This window comes from Pygocentrus nattereri, chromosome 18, assembly GCF_015220715.1.
Source record: "Pygocentrus nattereri isolate fPygNat1 chromosome 18, fPygNat1.pri, whole genome shotgun sequence".
NCBI classification, from domain to species: domain Eukaryota; kingdom Metazoa; phylum Chordata; class Actinopteri; order Characiformes; family Serrasalmidae; genus Pygocentrus; species Pygocentrus nattereri.
The window spans coordinates 23,066,185-23,090,566 of record NC_051228.1 but is presented as its reverse complement, the minus strand read 5'-3'; the positions used below and the strand labels follow the sequence as shown (position 1 = coordinate 23,090,566).

The 24,382-nt window shown below is 38.3% G+C and overlaps 1 protein-coding gene across 1 annotated transcript in view; it reads left to right on the top strand.

The window, feature by feature from the left end:
* morn5 (MORN repeat containing 5) overlaps nt 1-24,382 on the top strand; it is a 29,256-nt gene that overhangs the window by 176 nt on the left and 4,698 nt on the right. Inside the window, exons 2-4 of the mRNA XM_017708136.2 lie at nt 277-424; nt 1,580-1,691; nt 3,362-3,493. Of these exons, the coding sequence (XP_017563625.2) occupies nt 277-424; nt 1,580-1,691; nt 3,362-3,493 (392 nt within the window). The remainder of the gene's footprint in view (nt 1-276; nt 425-1,579; nt 1,692-3,361; nt 3,494-24,382) is intronic.

Sequence of the window (24,382 nt, the reverse complement as noted above, 5' to 3'; positions counted from 1 at the left end):
GACTTCTGCCAAAACTGATATAGGCTAAAGACTCGTTCAGTTTATTTCTTAAGCTGTGCAGTTGTTAGGCCCATAACTTACATGGAGCACTAGCATGCAGTCTGTTGTAGTTACTGCTTCGGACTAGCTAGCTGCTATTTTGATTGTTGTGAAAAAGTTTTGGATGTGTTGTTTATGATAGTCATTACTGTTGTTAGTGAAGGCTTCAGGCCATGCTTTGGAGCTTTATGGTCTTTCATGATAAAATATAAACCTGAGTTTTCCTGTCTTTCTTAGGATGGAGGGGAAAGGAGAATATAAGCTTCCCACACAGACCAGATATGAAGGGGAGATGAAGGATGGCATGTTTCACGGAAAAGGGGTCCTATACTTTCCCAACGGAAGCAAATATGAGGGAATATGGGAAAAAGGAATATGCAAACAGGTGCTTTTGTTTCTCTCCTAGCACCTGTTTGCTGTAACAACTCAGCTGAGTCTCAACTGAGTCATAAACACTACACATTAAAAAAGATGGTTCTACAAAAGTTTCTTAGTAAAAGGAATGGTTCCATTTGGGGAAACATGAGTTCTATATAGAACCATTTCATGCTCAAATGGTTCTTTGCATGTTAAAACGGTACTATGTAGCCCAAAATAGGGTTCTGGAGACAACTGAAGAACCCTTTTCTGTGCTATATGAAAAGAATCCTTTTCTCAAAGGTTCTTTATAGAACCATGTACAACACATTCTCTATCAATCTGAAGAATTATTTCACCATGCAACGAAACATTTAATCATTAAATGTTTTTTATAAGTTCTAAATATAACCATTGTCTTTAAGAACCATCTTTTTAAAGTGTGTGCTCTTATTATATGGACATTGCATTTAAAGGAGCACTCTGGCCAAAAGGGCTTAAATGTAATCATCGCTACACTTGTTTTCTCGTCTCCTCCAGTAACTCTGCAGTAGTTTCTAGAATGAGATGTTGAAATGTTCTTTTATTTCCGTGTGCTTGCTAAAGCAGAGGGATGCCAAAAAGCTAAAAAAAAAACCTGTTAGGAAGCTGAATCACATCTGTATTTATTGGCCTCTACATCAGTGACCATGCTATTAATATTTCTTTATTGCAATGGGTGCAATTTAGTAATTTATGCTGGGGTCTGTACTAAGAGAACATTGATATATGAAAACACAATAGGCATATAAATGGCAATCTCTATAAAACTGATAAGGCTGAGAGATGCAACGCTGCACTACAGAATATTACAATACATCACAAATAGCATAATAAATGCTAGTTTTAGGCCAAACTTGCTGGAGAAGAAAAAAATGCATTCTCAAGTTTAATGTGTGTTAATCTAACAAGATTTATTTCCAACTAAATTTGCGTCTTTTCTCTTGGTCAGTTAATCATGAAATGTTCACACAGTATGAATATGACAGTTAGTATTTTCAGTTTTGTAAAAAATATAAAATAAAAGCAAAAACAAATGGTATGACAACAACGCTATACTCTTAATGAAACATCTATTTTAAGATTCTTTAAGACATGATTAGAATGATGGAATACATATTGTAAATCTATCCAAAACTTCCAGGGAAATTACACCTTCTCAGATGGACTGCAATACCAGGAGACAGACTGGGATTACTGCGATGGCTATGATCGACGCTTCTACACTGAGAGATGCCATGGGCTGAAACCTGCAGGTATAGTGTTAGTGAAAATGAAGAGCTCCCAGTCTGCTTGTCCATGCTTACTAGCTCATCCCACCCCAGAAATAACACACCCAGGCCAGCTCGTTAAGGTTGTCAGCATCCTGTAGGTATTACAACCAGGGCTGTTAAATTACAATTGGAATACATTTCTGTGGTAGATTCCAGGAGCCAGATTGGAGCTAATCTCTGTAAGGTTGTAGATATCCGGGAACACACCTTGATGCTTTTAAAGGAATAGTTAATTGAAAAGAAAATACCCAGTTTCACACTTACCCCAGGTGTGGTCTGTAAGCCAAGACATGTGTGGAGTGCAAATTTTGCTTCTTTAGTATAGAATTGGAGCTATGAGGCTAATATTGCTAACAAACACTAGAACTCAACAGTCACCCATATGACTCAAATAGTTTCTGTAAAAATGATCCCCAAAACTTCCCTCAAATCACTCAAACAGCACAACGGTCTTATTGCACAGACTTGTCAGTATGGTTCAGGACACAGTATGACTTCCTGTGAGCTATAAAATGAACAAAACTTTCTGTCACAGGGAGCCATTTCACATAACACCAGACCTGGTATTAACAAAGCAGGACTGATTTTAGACCAAATTTATGACAGTCATCTAGATCAGCCCTTCTGCTCCTGAGGTGGTTTGGAAATAGAGACCCTGTTGTTTAAAGTGGCTGCCTGCAATTTTGTCAATTTTTGTAGCTCACAGTAAGTCATACTGTGTCCTAAACAACATTCACAACTCTGTGCAACCTTAAAGAAGACCTTCATGCTGTTGAGAGAGGTTTTGGGGATGTATTATAGAAATAAAGTGGACTGTTTGGGTAACTATTGAGCTCTAGTGTTTCTCAGCAATGTTAGACTCTAAACTAAACTATATAAGCAAAATCTGCGCTTCAAACATGTCTTGGGTGATTAAGTACAATATAAGTGGAAAATTGTGTACATGTGAGTTTTCACCGAACCATTACTTTAAAGTAGCAAATTATAAATATATTTTCTCACGTATTTTTTCTTTTGTCTATTCATTAATTTCCATGGCTGTTACCAACTAAAAGCAGTATAAGCAGTTGCTTAAGGCCCTAGTTTTGCAATATTTATTTATTTTATTTGATATTTATTTAATTTGCTTATATGCTCAGATTTAACCTCAAAAGGTAATTACTTTTTTTTCTTCTTGCAAACAAAAGAAAGTAGTGGGCTCCACAAATACAACACTTAGAGACCCAGACTGGCCTTCATTTCATGTCATTTTATGCTTTTTGCTTAATCCTTCGGTTAAAGAGATAGTTTGGCAAACATCTTTTCCCCAAATGTATTCAATTGGCCGTGTTTGATGTCTGATGTATGATTCTTTTATAGTAACAAAAGCCATCTCAAAGCCTGATTTTGTCTATTTAAACATCTTTGTTGATAACAGTATGTTATACAGAGCATATACAATAATTAAGGCATACAGTTTGCTTGATGCTAACAAGTAGCTTTAGTGCAACTAAAGATGCAAAGTTTAGATAACAAATTTTCCAATTTTATTTTTGGTCAAAGTATCATTTAAATTCTTTTTATACACAATTTTACATTCTCACAAATAAAATATAGCATAATCGTTTTTGTCTACTCATATTCAGTTAAGTGAACATGACTTTTTGTAATAGGAGAGTCTCAGCTGACCAATGAGGACCCCCCTCAGCTCATTCCTGATGGCTGCTATGACTGCAGAGATGGATTCTACAATCCTAACACCAGAGTGGTCAGTGACTATGAGGGCAGCTTTCTTAGAAATGCTGGTAAGAGATTTTGTGTTGTCTGATATATAGTGACTATGTGCTCATACACACATAGTGAATACATTACTAGAAGTGTTATATCTCTCTTTTTTCTAAATCTTTTTTGGCTAACATTTTCCAGCAATTTCCGCAAAGCTGCATCACATTTCCTAATTTATTCTCTCATAACACATATTTTCTGGCCAAAATTTAGTAATATGTTCTGTACTGCACTTCAGAGAAAACATATTATGTCTCCTCCAAGCAACCACCTGGAAACCACCTGGAAAACGTGACAACAGAAAGAGCATTAAAGTGGCATAAATGGATTAGCGTAAATGCTTATAGAATTAGAGATTGGGCAGGCAGACTACGATGGTACGATAACTTGTCGGTAGGTCCGTTCTCTCAGCCAGAAATGCTTCCCCACTGCTGTCATTTGAGTTGTGTTTCCAAAAAGAAAATGCAAAACACATTTTTCTCCCATACAATGCCCAGTGCGGGATCTTTGATTTGAAGTGAATTCGGTATGTCAGCCTTGCAGATAGGAATTCCGCTCGCCATGCCAGGAATTTGCAATCGGCACACCACCAGACAGTGTCATGGATTAGGAAAGGTTGTGGATTAAATATGATACGCACTCTCTGAGTTTAATGTGTGTGTGTGTGTGTGTGTTTTGGTACATTTTTATGACAAAAGTGTTCTGGTTTTGTAGGAATGCCAGAAAAAACAGACTTAACCTGAAGAACTAACAAAAGTGCTTTTTAAAATTGAGTTAAAACAACTTTTATTGGTTACTGAGGTTAAGGTTTAGGGTTGATCTTAGAAATGTGGATAGAATACTGTGCAAAAGTCAGAGCTCACCTTTTACTATTTAATTTCCATTTAATTCCATTAAATCCAAGTTATTCATTTTTCAGGAGATATTTCTGAGGAGATTAGATTATAAAACAATCCACTTGCATAAGGAAGGATGTCAAGACAAAAAAGGTCAAACGCCAATTTCCAAGATCTAACAACTGTGCAAGACCTGGTAGACCACCAACACTGTCCCTATCAGATAAACAGCACTTAAACCTTAAATCTTTAAGAGAGAGCAGAACATCAAACTGCTACAGATCTGAAAAAATCCACAGGTGTTTCTGTCCATTTCTCCACTGTGAGAAGACAACTCAGCACTATGTGCCTGAAAGGATTTGTACCTGTCAAGAAGCCCTCACTGAGACAAAAATGAAGAAAATTTGTCTCAGAACAATAAACCAGTCCAGACCTCAGCATCGCTTAGTGTGTTTGGGATTACTTGAGTCATCAGAAGCAGAAAATGCAACCAACTTCTAAGACTAAACTTTGGAAGTGTGGAACAACAACCCTGCAGATTTCTTTGAAAAACTGAAAGTGAGTCTCCTGAAGAGAATGTGAGCTGTAGTAAAGGTGGGCATGTTAAATACTAAAAAAACAGTTTGATATTTAGGTGTTGAGGGTATTAAAAATATATTTTCTGCCTTTTTTTCCTGACCCTGAAAAATCACTTAATGGCTGTTTTAGCGGGAAATTAAATAAACAAAAGGCAGTCTATGGCTTTTGCACAGAACTGTATTATTATTCATTCATTCTTCATTCATTCATTCATTCATTCATTCATTCATTCACTCCGCCCAAAGACTGCTGTATTATTATTACTTATATACAAATGGTATCTATCTAATACATGTAATATATATTATTGTTACATATAAGTACTTCCATATAATACATATTATACATATTATTTAAAAGTAAGCACATATGTATAAACTCACATTTTGGCATTGTATAAAAACAAGCGTGGGTGTTTGTTCTCATGTATGAGTGAGCAAATGTTTATATGTGTGTCTCAGCTTAGAAGCTTGTGCATATATACAAGCAACATATGCTCTTAATAAAACATATCTTTTAAGATTCTACATAACAGAGTATTACATTGATGGAATGACCTCCATTGCCTTACATAGACCAACTCAATAAACGAAAATATGATACTCATCATTCTTCCCTTTGATCTGCTCACATGTCCAGGTATGTGTATGTGTTTGGATGGGTCTCTTTCTTTCCATTTGTAATGACTTGGCAGCTAGCTGTGTTTTCCAGTGATGTGAGATGCATAGTTTGGTAAGCTCTGTCTGAAGTAACTACCTGCAACATGAGACACATTACCAGTCTCCTATCGTCACACACTGACTCCCAGAATTTAGATCTAATTCCTATCCACATGGTTACCATAACACAGAGAGACATGCGCATCCTGAGCAGATGTGTGTTAAACATGTATGGGGAATTGTGGGCTGAAATCACCCTGCTAGGTTTTGGCTGTAGTAGACATTACAGCAGTGAAACATATGGAGATCTGTGGTTTAGACTACCTAGACTACTTCTAGACTAGCTCTGTTCATTCTTAAACCTAAAGGTGTCAAAAAGGGATCTTTGACACATTGCTATTTAAGAAGCACTTTCCCTAAAGAACCATTTCAATAGATGGCCCTTTGTTCTTGCAAATAGCTAACAACATGATAATGTGCACCGTTTCAAAGATTTGTTACAGGATTGGACCAAATTCATTCTTTTTGTTCTAAGGCTGTGACACGTCTTCATAAGGACAGTGCAATGCCGAGATGAAACAAACAGCACATTTCCAGATTTCTATAGACAGACAAATGATTTTCAACTGCGACAATATGAGTAGCCTTTAAACACAATAAAAGCACCATTATACACTGATGAGCCCAAACCCTATGACTAATATGGTGTTGGTCCTCTTGTACTGCAAGAACAGCTCTGACCCACAAGGCATGGACTCGGATTGAGATCTTGGGAATTTGGAGCCCAAGTCAACACCTTAAAGTTGGGCATGTTCCTCAAACCATTCCAGAACAATATAAGTAGTGTGGCAAAGTGTTTTGGTAGGTGACACAAGTCAAATTGACCTATACATGAATGCCCAGACCATGTTGACGTTAACATACCTTAAAAGAAACGCAGAGTAAAAGACTGAATAAACTGAATGTCAAGTTAGACTGAAATGCTCATCCTTAGGGTTTTAGCCGTATTAGATGTTACAATCCTGCTTGAAACACAAGGAGACAAAAACACATGCGTTATCAGCGGTGTGCTGATGCTAACAGGGTGTGTTTCTCAGCTGTTCTTATTCAGCAAGCACTTTACACAGTGTAGCAATGCTCTGCGTCTGCCTACGTCAGTGCATGTGGCTTTGATGTAGGCGAGTGTCTACACACAGATTTGATTTGTGTGCTCAGCACTGTATATCTTATCTGCCTGTCTGCCTGTCTGTGGGTTTGGAAGCTCTAGCCAATGGCTTTTCACTTCTCAGACTACTCGGCGCATGATGTCTACCCACTGCTGTCAGATTCAACAGATTCAAGCAGCTACAGAAGCTGAACTGATGGTTGGGTTTGGATGAGCTTGATGCTCAGGAGGAGAGGAGAAGCAAAAATGCTGCTATATTTTGGTACCAAATTTGCTCAATTTTCTCTTCACCCCAGATATAATTGATCAGACAAGACATGTTTGATGTCTAAAGTTGGAAACAGAGTGTTTGAGTAATACTTTGTGTAGCTAGAATTTAAAGCAATGGTCCAGTCCAAAATTAAATGTATACAATTTTCCCATTACTCCAAATGTAGTCAGTCGGCTAAGACATGTTTGGTGTCTGAAGTTCCTTCCTTTAGTTTTGTACCGAAGCTACAAGGCTCATTCAGCTAACAAGAAGCACAACATCAATTAGTAGCATAGTACAAATTGTATGCTTATATCAACACTGACATTGCTGACATAATGTTTTCTGTTAAAATCAGTAGTGAAACTTGACTGCTAGTGCTAGGTCTTAAGTGTAGCAATTAAAATCAACAATCATTTTTTTTCTACAATGATGATACTTTATGCTAGCATCTCTATGTGATTTCTAATATTATGTTAGGGCACAACTATATTTGGTACAAATATTTTTTCACTAATCTGAACTAAACCCGGCCATTTAGAGCTTGTTTCCTGACATATGGCTGCCGCTGCTGTTTTCCATTTCTAACAACGGACTGAAACCTAGTTAGACTAGCAGTCTTATTCACAATCAGTAGCTTTCAGAAGGTCTAAAGTGACATTTATTTCTCACTAAGTTGGTCCCACTCATAAACGCTTGCATCTTCTGTCACTTCATAATTGTGACGGTTGTGAAAGCTGCACTGTAAAATTAAAATAAGTAGCATTATTGAGTCAGGGGATGAAAACTATGCTAAAATGTAGTATGTGTGTGCTCTGCTGTGATTCACCCTGTAAAGCCGGAAATAGTCATTTAAATGTCAGAGGCATTGTGTCAGATTATGTGGCAGTTTTTTGGACCACAACACTTCTTTATTTATTAACATCACACACACAGGCTCAAAAAGAATGTCTGGTTAAATGTTTAGGTCTTAAGTGTATATTCAACATTAATGACTACACTATGAACATATAATAACAATTATAGACCACCAACGATTAAAAAATGTTCTTTCACGTTTCATGCAGATACACATTTCCATCAGAGAGGTCTCCAATCCCCAAAACTTATATCGTTCAGCTTAAATCTAATGTGTCATTTTAGCTTCTGAAAGCCTAAACAAGGTGAGAGCTCTCTTGACTGCATAGATACCATGGGAAAAAAACCCTGATTGGATAATTTTCTGTTAGGTGTTTCAGGATTTTAATGCTTGTGTTTGTGACAGAAAACTTAACAATGAGATGAGAGAGTACTAGAATACTTGCATAGTTAATACAACAAGCATGAAGATCATATTAAATAAAAATAATCTGAACATTACAAGATATATATTTTCTAATTCACAGGAATCATTAGAAGGCCTTGAAGGCTTTGAGGTTTTATCACTTAGAAAACTGGGCAAAATTCATGTTTCAAGATGACTTTGTTCACTTAACAACTCTTAACACATGGTGTGAGGCAAGCATGTGATGAGGCATATAGTTAAATTGTTGTTAAATGGTAAGTTATAAGTGTCCATTCCTTGTATACTACAGTGGGCTTGTTGCTCCAGTGCAGAGACTTCAGACACCAAACCAAAGTTTTGATTGATGGACTGTGCTTCTTGTATGGAAAAAAGTGATTTTCACAACACTAATTCATTCAACCCCAGTAAAAATCACATACATTTATATCCACATAGAGCAGAAAATTGAAATCAAATTGAGACTACTTAGGATTTAAAGGTAGTCACTTGCATATTTTTATCCTTTTTTTTCTTAATGCCTTTTTCTCTTATTCTTTGAGTGGCATATTTGCAGTGGAGTTTTGTGGGCAGTTCTCTGTCAGACCCTGGCCTTTGCGTCAGAAGGCATGATGCGGCGACGTACTCCGTTATTTTTATCACTAAAAGGTGAAGGTCCATTTGTCAAAATGGGTGTGAAGATGGAATTTATTGCCAGTGGCTTCCCTCCAGGATGAGGGACAGTGTAGGAGGGTTACAGACCACGACCCCCTAGAGTGGGGAGGAAAGGGGCGAGGGTGGCTGCGGCTGAGGGACGGAGGAGCAGAGGGGATCCAGAGGGAAGGGGAGAGGCAGGGATGACAGGAGGCAGCAGCCCAGGGAGCAGCAGCCTGGGCCGGGCAGGAAGCCCCGAGGAAATGCCCCGGCTGAGGGCCAGATGCTGCAGCAGGACTGAGGAAGCCCTGAGGAATCTTTGCATGCAGCAGCCTGTGCCAGAGGGGTCAGATGGACATAAACCATTCCGGGAGGAGAATTGTGCAAGGGTCAAGTCACTCACATACCTGGTGCTCATGGACAGATTCCAGACTTTCGTAGTTACTTACCATGGGACATGAATTATTCTGGCGAATATCGCTCCCTGCATTGTGAAATCATTAGCACACCAGTTAGTACCTTTTAGACCAAAATAATATTGTATGGCTTTATTTAATGGGCCTATATTCTACAGTAGTCTTGAATTAAATTTTTAACTTTTTTTAAAAATTCACTTCTGGTTTTATGTATCAAAATAATCATAATTCATTTTTGCATGACTATTTTTACTTTTTCCCTTTCTTGCAGCTTTATTTGCTTGAAATCTACATGAAAGAAAAATCACTTCAGTTCAGTTCACCCTGCAACTCACTTGAAACTCAGTTGCAGATGTTTCCACTTTGTAAAAACAAATTTCATGGAATAGCCAATTAAAATGTTGATAATGCTTCACATGAACACATCAAACTACATAGTTTAACCCATTAATTTTACCAGATCAATGACCAAAAAAATGAAACAGAACATAGTTGAAAAGGAGACACATCATACAAACAACAGATCGATAGAAGGTGGAAGGCTGCAATGATCTATTTGCTTCCTGGTAGCCAGGAACAACAAAACATTTAATCGTGTTCCTGCATCTTTCGCACTAATAACTATCCATCTGCAAGAACAACACCCTGAATCGCTTCAACATGAGTGGGCTGGGCTGAACTGCTGTAGGCTGAATAGATGTTCATGTTGATTGTTATGATGTCAAGGTCATTATTTATATAGCGATTCTTACAACAGACATTGTCTGAAAGGAGCTTTACAGAAAAAAATCCAGGTCCAAGCTCACTGAGCAAGCCAATGGCGACAGTGGCGGGGAAAAACTTCTTAAGAGCAAGATTAAGAAACCTTGAGAATAACCAAGACTCAAAAGGGAACCTATCCTCCTCTGGTCAACACCAGAGAACAAAATTAAACAGTAACAATAAAAAAATGGACTGTTTCCATATATGGACTGGGCAGCGAACAGTTTGCAAAGAGTTCATGGTTTTATAAAAATATTTTTTTTTACCAAAGAACCATCTTTTTAAGTGTGAAGATCAGAGTATTAATCTATATTCATACTTCAGAACTTTTAAATCTTTGAATCTAAAGACAGCACCATAATGTATCTCCATCACAAATAACTTTTTGTTTCAGTGTTCACCCACAATGACACATTCCATGTTTTTTTGCTATCCCTCTGAAATGAGAGGTGTTTAGAGGAAAGCCGGACGATTGCTCTGGTTCCTCCCTGAGCAGAAAAGCTTTGTAATGGGAGGAGGGTTGCTGCCAAGATCTCATCATTATACTGAGCGGGCGTAATAGGCCCGGCCTGGCCCAGTGCTTGGATTAGAGGGTTTAGGGGCTTCACAGAGCGCCATGCATGGCAGCAAACCACACAGCGCTGAGGCTGAGTGCTGATCGACATGCTTTCCTCTCAAGACCACGAGCAGATTGCCTATAGACAGCAAAGCTCAGGTTCATTCAGACACAGAAATTCATATTCGTCAAACATCTCACCATCCTAGGATTGAATCACGTAACTTTAGGCTAAATAATCAAAACGGATAAAACTCTTACTTTGAGAAGCTGTTCTCTGTATGAGAATACCTGCCTTTTTTGGAATTTGAATTTTCTGTACTGCTACTTTTTAACTAAGTAAAAACTACCCCAAAAGTATGTGGACACCATAACTCTGTAAGCTTGTTGGACATCCTATTTCAAAACCATGGGCATAAATATGAAGTTACAGCCCTCCAACTCTTCTAGGAAAGCTTTTCACTACATTTTGCCCTCAATTAACCTTATTCTCTGCTCATATTGCTCTTCTGCCATTGTTTGCTATCCAGTGTTGAACGGAGGAGGATGGGTTCCCCTTTTGAGTCTTGGCTCCTCTGAAGGTTTCTTCCTCTTGTGCTTAGGGAGTTTTGCCACTGTCATCATTCTGCCAAAGAGCGTTTATGAGGTCAGGCTTGCTCATAATGATCTTAGGCTTATGTGGAGCTGTTGAGCCATTGAAATCCATTACAAGAAGCTCCTGACACAGTTATTGTGCTAGTGTTGCTTCGAAGGCAGTTTGGAACAGGACAGGTGAATTTTATCTACCACATATTATGTGAACTGCTCTGTGAGTTTGTATCATGTAATGCTAAGTGGCTGAGATGTTGTTACTTCTAAATAATTACATTTCACAATAATAGCACTTACAGTTGACCAGGGCAGATCTAGCAGGGCAGAAATGACAAGAACTGACTTGTGGCAAGTGTGGCATTGTCATGTGCTCGTATTCTGCCTCGCAAGACAGGAACTCCAATTCCCAGAATCCTTTGGAGTCTCACGTGACTTCATACTCCCCACCCCGCTCCTGGCAGACATCCAAGTCTCCTGATTATTAAGGACGTCAACCTGAATTTAATCATGAGACCCTAAGGTTGGGCTATTTAAGACCTGACTTAGCACTACTACAATGCAAAGTATTGTTCCGCCGAACCCTACTGAGCGTTTTGGATTGTGCCGTTTGTTTCTTGTGTTTGGACTTTAGTATTGTTCTGCTGACTTTCGTTTTGTGCCTAGCCCTTTTTGGATACCTCTGTTTTGTCATTTTGGATATTTGCCTATTTGACCTTCGCTCGGACTGGGATCACGATTTTGTGTCACTCTTTGTCTTTCGATCATCGTATCATTTGTTTACTACGCTGATCTCCGATCCGCCTTCATCTGCTATTCTCTATCTTACAGGCATGCTATGACAGTGCCACATACTTTTGGCCATACAGTGTACCTGCAAAGGTTTTGTTAAAAATAAGCAGGTAACTTTTTTGAGTATATTTTGCTTCAACATTAAGCTTAGCATTCATTACAGTATCTTCTTTGGTATGAAGAGCAAATTTTGTCCTAATAATGGTTTGAGGGTTTTCTTTTCCAAACTATTGTTAAAGCAAAGATAGAATTTTTTTTGCTCAAAGCTGGCCTAAAGCACTTGAAGAGTTTGAATGCAGATGAGTGGTGACATCTCCACTAGGGCATAACCTGCCTGGGCTTGGCTTTATTCCCACAATATCACTGTCTCCAATACAGCAATAAATATTATGATCTTGTTTTACACAAAATAAACCTGCTTTGTTTTTAGCAAATTGACAAACATGCAAAATTTTCATTGAAATTAAATTTTAAAAAGCTCTGTCTTTTAACTTTTTTACATAAAGGTGACAGTATTCAGTGGAGTGTGGAGCTATTGTGAGCAACAATAACAGTGTAATATTTTTAAGATCAATGTATTTATAAGAGGTTTGGTTTATGTATTATGAATTCCTTTTTAGAGCCTCCATCTCCTCTCTCCTTGTGGCCAGAACTTCTGCTGCTGTACTCTTTGTCCACGTTTCCTGCTTCTGGAGTAATTGTTCCTCTGAAATGCTCGAAAGGCTCTTGTTCAAAACACACAGTGCCAGTAAAAACAAGACCTGCCTCCAGGACAGGTCATAGCCAAAGGAGACATTACAACTGATGTAACCACAATCTGCATCCCCACTCCTGCACCCCCCCACCCCTGTACAGTGCTGCATCAAATGCACAATGCACGGGGCCCACAGCCAGCACTTCAAATCTCCTTGTGCTCGAATCAGTAGTCATCCTGATCTCAGAGCCATTAACACCAGTGCAGCTCTGCTTGGAAGGAAGCACTTTTCCTTTCGGGTGTATTTTAGGGATTAACATAAACACCTTTTAACAAGGTGCCATTACAGCTTCCCCTCTGGCCGGCGGGCTGAGTGAGTGATGAATTATTAGACGACATGAATAAGGAATCAGCATTAAGCAGAGAAAGAAAAGTCGGCGGAGTATACTCAGGCCTGTACACGCAAACATCCTCTAAAATCCACATCCGCTTTGGCATTTTTTGTCACCAGTTTTGGTCCCAGGAACTGTAGAACTAAAGAAACACTTTCATACATTTATCTGATGCCAAAACCCTAATAAAAACTGGAAAGGCCCTTTATCCCCTACCTTTTTTCTCTTTGTTTCTCGCCTTACCTGTCATACCTTTCTTTGAGTTTCCTTTCCTTTCCTTTCCTTTCCTTTCCTTTCCTTTCTTCAAATTTTATTTCCTTTCCTGTACTAATCTCACGTTTCCTTATCTCATGTCTCCTTTCCTTTCTTTTCTTTTTCTTCCATCTCATTTCCTTTTTGTCTCATTTCCTTTTGCTTCCTTTCTTCTTATTTCCTTTCCTTTCGTCATTGTAACGTGGGGCGAGGAGGTGGATGCATATGCTGAGATAAGTGACATTTTTTTAGGGCAAATCCAGGGTCGTGGTCATGACAGTCCAGGTTCATATTACCAACACGGAGAGATCGCGGGACAGACATGACAAAATAAACACAGACTGAAGTACAAGACATAGGCCAGAATAACAAAACATCCAACAAACATACATCAAACAAAGACAATTGAAAACTAGGGGCAAACACAGTGCTCAAATAATAACAGGGATGACGAGGGACAGGTGGGAAACAGGTGAAACGAATCAGGGGCGGAGTAAAGAAAACAAGGGGCTGGACTAAGAATGCAACAAACGCACGCGGACGGTAAGAAAATAAACAAAAAGAACATGGAAGTGGGAGGACCCAATGTGACAGTCATGTTTCTTTTTTCTTAGTATTTCTTTTTATTTCTTTTTTTTATTTTCATTTTTTTTCTTCTTTCCTTTGCTTTCTTTTTTTCTGATTGTTCCTTGCTTTTCCTGTCTTCCTTTCCTCTAAGTTTTTCTTTCTTTTACTTACTTTTTTCCTTGTCTCGTCCCCTTTGCTTTCTTTTTCGTTCCCTCTTATTTCCTTTTTGTAGTGCTTCATGTTTTCCTGTTTCATTTCCTTTCCTTTCATCATGTTTCTTTTCCTTGCCTTTCAGTTTCTTTTTTCCTTTCCTTTCCTTCGCTTGTGTTCTTTTTCTCCAGTTTCAAGGCCTTTCCTAGCTTCCAACTTCTAGAAATTTTTGGTATATATGATCGCTACCTTCTCCTGTCAGGTGGCATGGCATACTCCCATATTTAATATACTCGATTCTTATGTTCAGCAACCCTCTCTAAGACCTTGTGTGCTATAAGTATACTTATAGAACCTTGTAACGTGTTTTCCGTAAGAGTTTACTGAAGTGTGTGAGAGACAGAAATGTTTCAGTAGGGTCTTTATGAATCCATACTTTGACTCATCTGAATAGAAATTACGTGACTTCATGTAAATGGAAGTCATTTTCTAGCAGTATTGTATTTTTACCTGCTGTACTGTTTTACGTGGGCTATACTGCATTCATACAGCAAATGTAATGCATTTATAAGGTTGCATTCTCTCTCTCTCTCTCTCTCTCTCTCTCTCTCGCTCCCTTTTTCTCTCTTGACTGTAGAAGGATCGTGCTTATTACTTTAGCACATTCAAAGAAAAAAGCACCATTGATATTGAAATTGCATGTCAGAAAGTGACTATTTAGAGGCCATTTTGTGTCCATGTTAAACGCAGCCAATAAAAAACCAATCCAGGATGCTTGAGGCTGCCGCTACTGCTGCCACCTGTGCATGTGTGTGGTGGGGGGTGTGATTGTATTAGCGATCAGGAAGCTCAAGAGGGCAATTTGGGCACAAATATGAAAATGTGCGAAATTTGCTGTCATTACCAAAGCATAATTGCGACTGGAGCGCGTCTGTCCATTCACCAGCCAACGGCCAAGCACACAGAGGCATTTAATTGCTTTAAATAAATAAATAATTATGTTTGCACAGTATGTTTGACTATGGTGTGGCGTCTCATGTACTACAGCTATGTGCTGTGCAATGGCAGTTCTGTTCAAATATGTTGCTGTCTTGTATCTAACTTTTCTGACTGGATTTCTGAATAGTCCTCTGGTGTTGAGAAAAGCAGAATAGATCTCAAATTCATCATTAGCATCATTCTTAGTATATGAAATAAGAAATAGTGAGGAAGCACCATGTGTGTCGTGGATGGACACAAGGCATGCTGAGAGGCAGGTAGAAGTGGCTCGTTTTGGTGGGGGGGCATCTCGCAATTACCCACAATCAGTGCGAGAGGGGTTTAAGAACGCGCTTGCGACAATGAGGGGGGAAAGTGAAGTACATGCAGCTGCAGCGCTACGGCCACTGCTGCCCATAATTAGAGGCTCCTTACAGAGATAGAGAAAGAAAGAGGGGAGAAGAAAGAGAGAAAGAGAGGGAGTGACACAGAGAAGGAAAAAGAAAAAGCAGAGTGAGAGAGAGAATTTAGGGAAAAGCTCAATAGAATGAGAGCGGAGCGAGAGAGCAACAGGGAAACGGAAAGAGGAAGAGGGAAAGAGAAGAAACCAAAGAAAGAGAGAGATGGAGAAAAAGCAAAAAAGAGAAAAAGGCAGAGAAAACAGAGAGATAGAGAAAAGAAAGAGGAGAGTGGAGTAACATAAAAGGAAAAAGAAAGGAGAGTAGAATGAGCGAGAAAGAGAAAGAGAAAAAAAGAAAAGTGGAAAGAGAAAGAGGAAAATAGTGAAACAAAGGAAAGAAAAGGGGAAAAAGAGAAGAGCAGACTGAGAGATAGAGATAGTGACAGAGAGAGAGAGGCAAAGTGAGAGATGGAGACAGTAAAAAAAAAAGTAAAAAAAAAAAGATGGGCAGGAGCAAATATAAGAACAAGGAATGAGCATGGACAGAGAGAAACAGAAAAGAGAGAAAGGCAGGGAAAGAAAAAATAGAAAGAGGGCGAAGAGAGAGAGAAAGAGTGCCACCAGACTCAAGATGCATAGAGAAGAAAAGAAAAAGGCAGGAGGGTGTGATTGGAGCTTCAAGTAGAGGATACATTTTCATAATTGTCTTAATCCTTCATGTGAAAAATATAAATTGCCTCTAACTGCACATGAATAATGTGAGAGAGAGAGAGTGGAGACTAAACTATACTGACTGCAGTCTGGAGAGCAGCTAAAGCATATAGGATTAACATACACATTAACATACTTGCCACTGCAGTAACATACAGAGTATTCATACAAATCCAGCTGGACCTGAGAGAACACTGAGAGAGTCCATTCAATGCTGGGAATTCTGCTGTGTGACTTGAGCTGAAAGCGAGTGATCAATGTAATAACCAATGACCTTGAGTATTCTGTTGCTTTCTCTTATATCATTTTCACTTAGAGTAAAGAAAAAAGCAAAGAATCGGTGAACATCATTGAAATATGTTTTTAATACTGGCCGTTTCTTCTATTAAAATAAATACACACTTAAAAAAAGATGGTTTTTCAAGGGTTCTTCAATAAAGAAAATGGTTCTAGATATAGTCATCAACACTCAAAGACCCAATTGTATGATTAAAGGGTTCTTTACATTGTGATAGGGTTTTTCAGATTGATGGAGGTGTGTTTTACACAGAATATTCTTACAAATCCAGCTGGACCTGAAAAACCACTGAGAGAGTACATTCAATACTGGGAATTCCGCTGTATGACTTGAGCTGAAACGAGTGATCATCACTGCCATGATGTTTGCAAGAACCCATGACCTTGAGTATTTTGGTTCTATGTAGAACCATCTACAGCACATTCTCCATCAATTCAAAGACCACTTTCGCACTGTAAAGAACCCTGTAATCAAGCAAAGGGTACTTTGAGTAATCATGCTTCTACATAGAATCATTCTCTTTATTAAAGAACTCTTGAAGAGCCATTGTTTTTAAGAATGTAGTTCCAGCATCTTTGAGTAACGTGACTATTGTTACTGAGCAGCTAGTGGTCAGCGAAATGATACAGTTATGATGAAAAATGACCAGATATACTTTTGCCAGATGTAATAACATGGGTAGAATCAGTGATCGAATTTGAAAAGGAATGGTAATTAATTTTAAAAGTTTATTAACTTACAACATTGCTCATAATGCTGGTTATTATATCCACAGATCCACAGATCTTGCTGTATTTTTAGTGTTTTCTATAGCAGGTGGGGTTGCCAGGTCCTGCCAAAATATCCAGCACGTACATTTAAAAAAAGCTTAAAAGCTTAGCAGTAGCTGAAACTTTTTTCCCCACATTTTCAAGCTATCCCAAAGCTAAACCCAATTTGGAGGGAAACTGCGAATTTGGCAACCCTGACGGCAAGTGGCAAACACTTCACAACATAACCAACGAAATATGCAATTGTAGATAAAAACCTATTCTGTAGGTGCACATATTCTTGTGTTTGTTTGAATTGAAGATTGTGTAAATCTCAAGAACATGTGAATGAGACATCTTAAGTGATGTTATATTAGTTGAAATGGAATGGACATTTTATACTTTTTGGTCTTTTTTTCTCTTGTATCCTTTTTTTTTCAGGCAGTCATATCGTGTTGTTGGAGCAAACTTGTGTTTAGTTCAAGAATGAAATATTTAAAATGGATTATCCTTAGTGTTAATACAGAACACTATACAAGTGTTTATTCAGCACTGTGTGGCTCTTGCTGTATATAATCTGCTCTGCATTAATTTCCTCAATGTTATGCTGGCCATTTGTGTCCATTAGTGTGATCTGTTTAATTTCATGTGTCAAAAACTACTGTTTTTTTTTTGTTTGATCATTATTCAAGAATGCATTATTACAAAAGCATTAAAACTGATGTGTTTTTTCAAGCTGTGTGAAAAATCCTAATTTGGAAAAACAGCTAAACACCTCCACACTGGTGAACATCATCAAGAAGATTTGAAAAGAGAAAAGCCTAAACTTTCTATAATGTATGAATTTGAGTTGGAATAATGTATACCATAAGAAGGAAACGTGGAGAATTGATATGTTCAACCTTAATTAAGACAAATAGTGGACATACCAAGAACTGACACATTTTGAGATGCTGTGAATATTAGTGATGAATGATGTAATCTAGTTTGAGAAATGTAATTGGGCTTAAATCGCATAAATTGATAATACAGACTGCAAAATGTAAACAAAAAATAAAATATAAAAACAAGCTTAAGTGCAAAGGCACAGGCACAACTTATGTAACTGAAAATCCACAATCTAGCAACTAAATGCATACAACAAAATACAGTACTGTGCAAAGGCCACAATTGAGGCCACAATTTCCAGTCAAAAAAAAGATTATATACAAGTTATTAATTTTTCAGGAGATACTTCTGAGGAGATTAGATAGGAAGGAAGGAGAAAAAACAGGATTTCCTAAAGTGAAGGTTAAAAAAAAAAAAAGCTTTAGAAATTTTCAAAATAAAAGCTTCAGAGTATGACTCCTAACAACCACATTGAAGACCTGGTAGTATCACTGTTTCCATCAGATACACAGCACTTAGAGAATGTGTTTTTCACAGGTGTTTTTCTTCATTCTTCCACTGTGAGAAGAGAACATAGCACTATGAAAGCATCTGTAGCTGTTAATAACTTACTGAGAAAAAGAAAACAACCAAAGAAGCTGCTGGTGTTCCCAGAACAATAGACTGACCACACTAGTCCTGTGTCCAGACCTCAACATCACTGAATGTAATTGGGATTACTTGGATCATGACAAGCAAAAAATGCAACCAGTTTCTAAGACTGAACTTTGGAGGTATGAAAAATATCCCTGCAGATTTCTTTAAAAACTGAAAGTCAAGCTCAGAAAAGTATGAAAGCTGTAATAAAAGCAAAGAATAGACAAAAGCTGAAAAATGAATAATGGCTCTTTTGACTGAAAATTACTCTCTACAAAATCTTATGCATATTGCATACTAAGTCTTATTAATCTGTAACTTCACGGACTTCAGTACGAACTGGCTGAGCTATTCTTTATAAAATTGAATAAAACTTTAAGCCTGCCAGTGGGCCCTGGCTGTTTGAGGGGTTTAATAAGTAAATGGTAATCCCTGACTTTTGCACAGTGCTGTAGATATGATGACGATGGACTCTACAAGATGCACTTGTGGGTGCCACAAAATGTACATATGTACAGTTGTGAAATATAAATGTATTTGCAGTAAACTTAACATGCATATGCTTCTAAAATAGATGTGTTAAAAACAATGCACCCTTATTAAACACATCTGTGTGTCCATTTAGGGACAGCATGTTTTGTATTATTTTTAACACTGTAGGCTTTAAAAGGCCCATATCCTACAAATTTCTTCTGTTTTGTTTTCCCCTGAGGTCCACTTAAAACGTTTGGGTGGTGTTATGTACCAAAAAATCATATTGATTTGACATAACTGATAAAAGAAAAATGAGCTATGTTCTGATTGGCTGCCCTGTAGATCAAAAAGCACTCAGAGCTGAAACACTCCCTTCAATATGAATAGGTGCTGTAATCTGGATAATAATAGGTGGATATACAGCCAAATCAATATTTATTTGGACAGTAACACAATTTTTGTAATTTTGCCTCTGTACACCACAATGGATTTCAAATGAAACAGTCAAGATGTGATTTAGGTGTAGACTTTCTTTAGCAAGTAGCTGGAATTTAATAAATATTGAATGAACCATTTAGGAATTACAGATGTTTTTTACATAGCCCCTCAATTTTAGAATTTAGAATTTCATGGGAACTCTCAATATGCAGTCCAAAGAGGTGTCGATGCAAGTAAAAGGGCTGTCATTTGGCTGAAAAAAAGAAACCAAACCTATCAGAGAGATAGCAGAAACTTTGGGAGTGGCCAAAAAAGAAGAAATGCACTGGTGAGCTCAGCAACCAAAAGCCTTGGAAGACCACAGAAAATGACTAACGTGATCACAAAATTCTTTCCAAGGTGAAGAAAGAACCCCTCACAACGTCTTGTTAATTCAAGGACATTCTAGAGAAGGCTGGTACATCATTGTCACGTTCTACAGTCAAGAGTAGCCTTCATGAATGTAAATACAGAAGATTTACCTCAAGATGCAAATCACTGGCAACACTCACCAACAGAAAGGCCAGATTAGACACTACTAAAGAACCTACCTAAAAATGCATATATGCTTACCAGTGGAAATGGGTCACTGGTGTTTATTGATGCTGTGACTGCTGATAGAAGTAGCTGGATGAATTCTGAAGTATGTAGAGCTATACCATTTGCTAATTTAGTGAAATGCTGCAAAATTGATGGATAATGTTCCAAAACAAACCATGAATGCAACCCAAGAGCTTCTTACGGTAAAGAAATTGAATGTTCTTAAATGGCTGAGTCAGTTACCTAACCTCAAATCACTTTAGCATAACTTTCACTTACTAAAGACCCACAAACAAGAAGCAACTGAAGGAGGCTGCAGGTAAAGCCTGGCAAAGCATCTCAAGGAAGGAAACTCTGCATTGATATCCATGGATTCTAGGCTTCAGGCAGTCATTGCCTGCAAAGAATTTGTATCCAAGTATAAAAAAATCCTTGTACGTATGATTATATTGTTAGTTAAATTACTTTTGAACCTGTGAAAATATGCAAAAGGAGTATGTTAATTAATTGTTTTTTGTTACATCACAGGGTATTTTTGTGGCAGAGTTTCCATAGGTGGACTGTAAGGAAACGGTAGTGAATAGTATGTTTTGAAACATTGACAATGTTTACATACACTATATTGCCAAAGGTATTTGCTCGTCGGCCTTCACATGCATATAAACTTGAATACTTCCCAATCATAATCCATACGGTTTAATATGATGTCAGCCCACCCTTTGCAGCTATAACAGCTTCAACTCTTCTGGGAAGCCTTTCCACAAGGTTTAGGAGTGTGTTCATGTGAATTTTTGACCATTCTTCCAGAAGTACATTTGTGAGGTTAGACACTGACCTCTAATTCATCCCAAAAGTGTTCTGTCGAGTTGAGGTCAGGACTCTATGCAGGACAGTAAAGTTCTTCCATAACAAAATTGCTCATCCATGTCTTAATGGACCTTGTTTTGCGCATTGGTGCGCAGTCATATTGGAACAGGAAGGGATCATCCCCAAACTGTTCCCACAAAGTTAGGAGCATGAAATTGTTCAAAATCTCTTGGTCTGCTGAAGCATTAAGAATTCCTTTCACTGGAAATAAGGGGCTGAGCCTAACTCCTGAAAAACAACCCCACACCATAATCCCCCCTCCACCAAACTTTACAGTTGGCACAATACAGTCAGATGAGTACCGTTCTCCTGGAAACCGCCAAACCCAGACTCATCCATCGGATTGCCAGGCAGAGAAGTGTGATTCCTCGCTCAAGAAAACATGTCTCCACTGCTCTAGCGTCCAATGGCAGTGTTTTACACCACTGCATTTGATACTTTACATTGCGCTTGGTCATTTAAGGCTTGGATACATCTGCTTGGCCATGGAAATCCAGTATGCATGGCTAGGTGCTTGGTTTTATACACCTGTGGCCATGGAAGTAATTGGAGCACCTGAATTCAATGATTTGCATGGGTGAGTGAATACTTTAAGTAAAAGAAATTTAGTTTTCCATAATATTGGCCCTTTAAAACCCAAAAGATGTGTAGTTATTTTGCACATCATTTCTAGAGTGTGGTATGAACCAAATTGTTAGTGAATATATCTTTATCAGTTGAAAATGTGCAACATAAGACATGGCAGAGTGTCTGATTAAATAAAAGTAGTTTTTAGTAATGGGCTTTTGGATCTATGATGCCCTACTGTGGAATATGGGCTGATTTGTTAATGTAATGGAGTGTGTGCATGTGTCTGAGTAAGGCCATGTAGACAGCTCTCTGGGTTGCTCCTTCTGTCTTTATTCTCTCTCTGTATACAGACAGTAACTTTCAGTACTGTAATAAAGAGTTTCAGCAGGTTTTCTCTCTGTCAAAGTATATGTGAAACTTTTTTCTCTGCAATTATCAAACAATACATGTTCTCAACCGCACCCACACACATACTTAGTAAAATGCAGCGTAGCTTTCTGTACTACAATACATTGTAGATCTTTTACTGAAAGATCTTTACTAAAAGACTGTTTTTTGAAGCTACAGTGTGAAAATGATAAATAATAATGTAATACAACAATGCTGTGTAATCCTATATTAAACCTTCCCCATTGCTGAGGACTTACTGAGGACTACAACAGTATTCTGTGAGTTTTTTAAGCTAGCGCAGCATGGTGGTAAAGTGAGGGAATCCTTTTTTTCATGAGAAAGTTAGCTCAGAACAGAAATATAGCATTCTAAAAAAAATTGTTTACAACATACCTGCATACAGACAGTATAACCTTCTGCACTGGATTATATGTTTTCAGCAGTTGCATGTTTTCTCTAGAAGGGATAAAAGAATATATAAGGCAGTGAGTAGTAGCTTTTGCAGCACATGCATTACTTGCAGAAACCACAGCCTGGTCATGAACAGGAAATTCATGGCCTCTGTCTGATGGCCAGTATGTTCATCTGAACTAAGAATGAACATGAGTCAGTCAGCACATGGTCTTTAGTTACTGGCAGGAAGTTTGCTAACATCAGTAGGCTGCAATGTACCACCTTTTTCTTGCCCTGTGTCTGTGTTATAAATGCTAAATGTGCAAGTTTGAGGATTTTTATCCAGCACTGTGTAAACTGTCAACTCCCAACAATCTGCAACTTCCCTCTTTCACTTTTCAGTCTTATTAGCTAAGAACACCTTGTCTTCCACTTTGATAGTGAGCTTTTTTAGTCCTCGGTTATAGATCTCAGCATGATGACTCTGCTCCTTTGCATGCTTTGCAGCTTGCATTCAACATGGGTTCCTTGAAATCATTTGGCAGAGACACTGCATATTTTATCATAGTCTGCTACTAGGATCCTGTAGAGAATCCTATCATTGACTTTCTCCCAGTATTTCAATTATCTTAGGACAGATGTTGGCTCTCTCACTCTGTCACGTCTAGAAGGTCTGGTGCTTCTCTACATCTATCAGCACTCTAGAGAGGATTCTGTCCTTGAGTTGTTTATAATGGAGCTTAAAGTAGGTAAGGAGTCATGACCAATGTGAATTATTTGAGGTAAGTGATGCAAAACTTTGACAGCATGAGATGTGACTCCAGTTTCCCATTCTCTATGAGACTCACCACAGACTGAAGACTAAAGGCTGTCTGTTGTTAACACTTTGGTCTGCCTGAGAGATTAGCAGTGGACACCTCTTTAACATCCCACATAAGGCTGGAAAATGGCTAATTCAGTAATCTGTAGCCAACAGGGCATTAGTAATGATGTTCTGAGAACTTGGCACTTAGTTCGTGTAAAGATTTTATGATACCAGTTTAGCCACCTAGCTGTGCTCACAGCAATTTGCTTTGGGTTGGACACAATGTGAGTAAGTGGGTTGTTGTTAGTGAGGACAATTTTACGTTTCTTGAGCTAGTGGCTGAATTTATCTTATTTATTTATTTATTTATTTTAATTTATATATAGCCCACTTTGAAATCAGAAATTCTGAGCAGTGGGCTAAATAATTCTTCTAGAATAATGTCAAAATATTGACAATAGCAAATGCGATAGGCTTGCTTGAGTTCTCCCATCCTAAATCTCTGAAAGGACCTATGCCATCTTGTAAAGCATCAGTTGACATTAGGAAAGGACAGGAGTGAGCAGGACAACAGTATCAATAAGAGATTCTCTTAGCTTATCAAAAGCCTCCTGATGTTCAGGTGTCCAGGCAGTGGGGTATAGCTTCCTGTACTGTGACACCTGTTTTAGCTTTCTTGCGCAGACAGTGGGTTGGAAGTGAAGCAGTACTGTTGCACATAATGTTATTAGTAATTATTATACAAAGAAATGATCTGATACATCTCTGGCAACATGTCACACAATCCTGCTCTGTTAAGCTTTGCGATGCTCTCAACTCTTCCAGGGTCACACGATCCTCACTGATGACATGGCCAAGAAACTTAACAGAGTTCTTGAGGAAGAACCACCATCTCTAAGCATTCCAGGGCAACTGTCTCATTTGGTGCAAAAGCAAGAAAATCATCCAACTGGCACAGTAAGCTCATGAAACTCTGGTCTCCAAATGCTTGTCATCATATGCGTGAATCTCTCTGGAATTGTTACAGAATCCTTGAGGAAGATGGCTGTACTCATATAGCCCCCACACATGTCACAAAAGCTGAGTACTTCTTGTCCTCTTCATGAAGTAACACGCTGTAAAATCCTGAGACAAGGTCCATCTTGTTAAACAGAGAATTG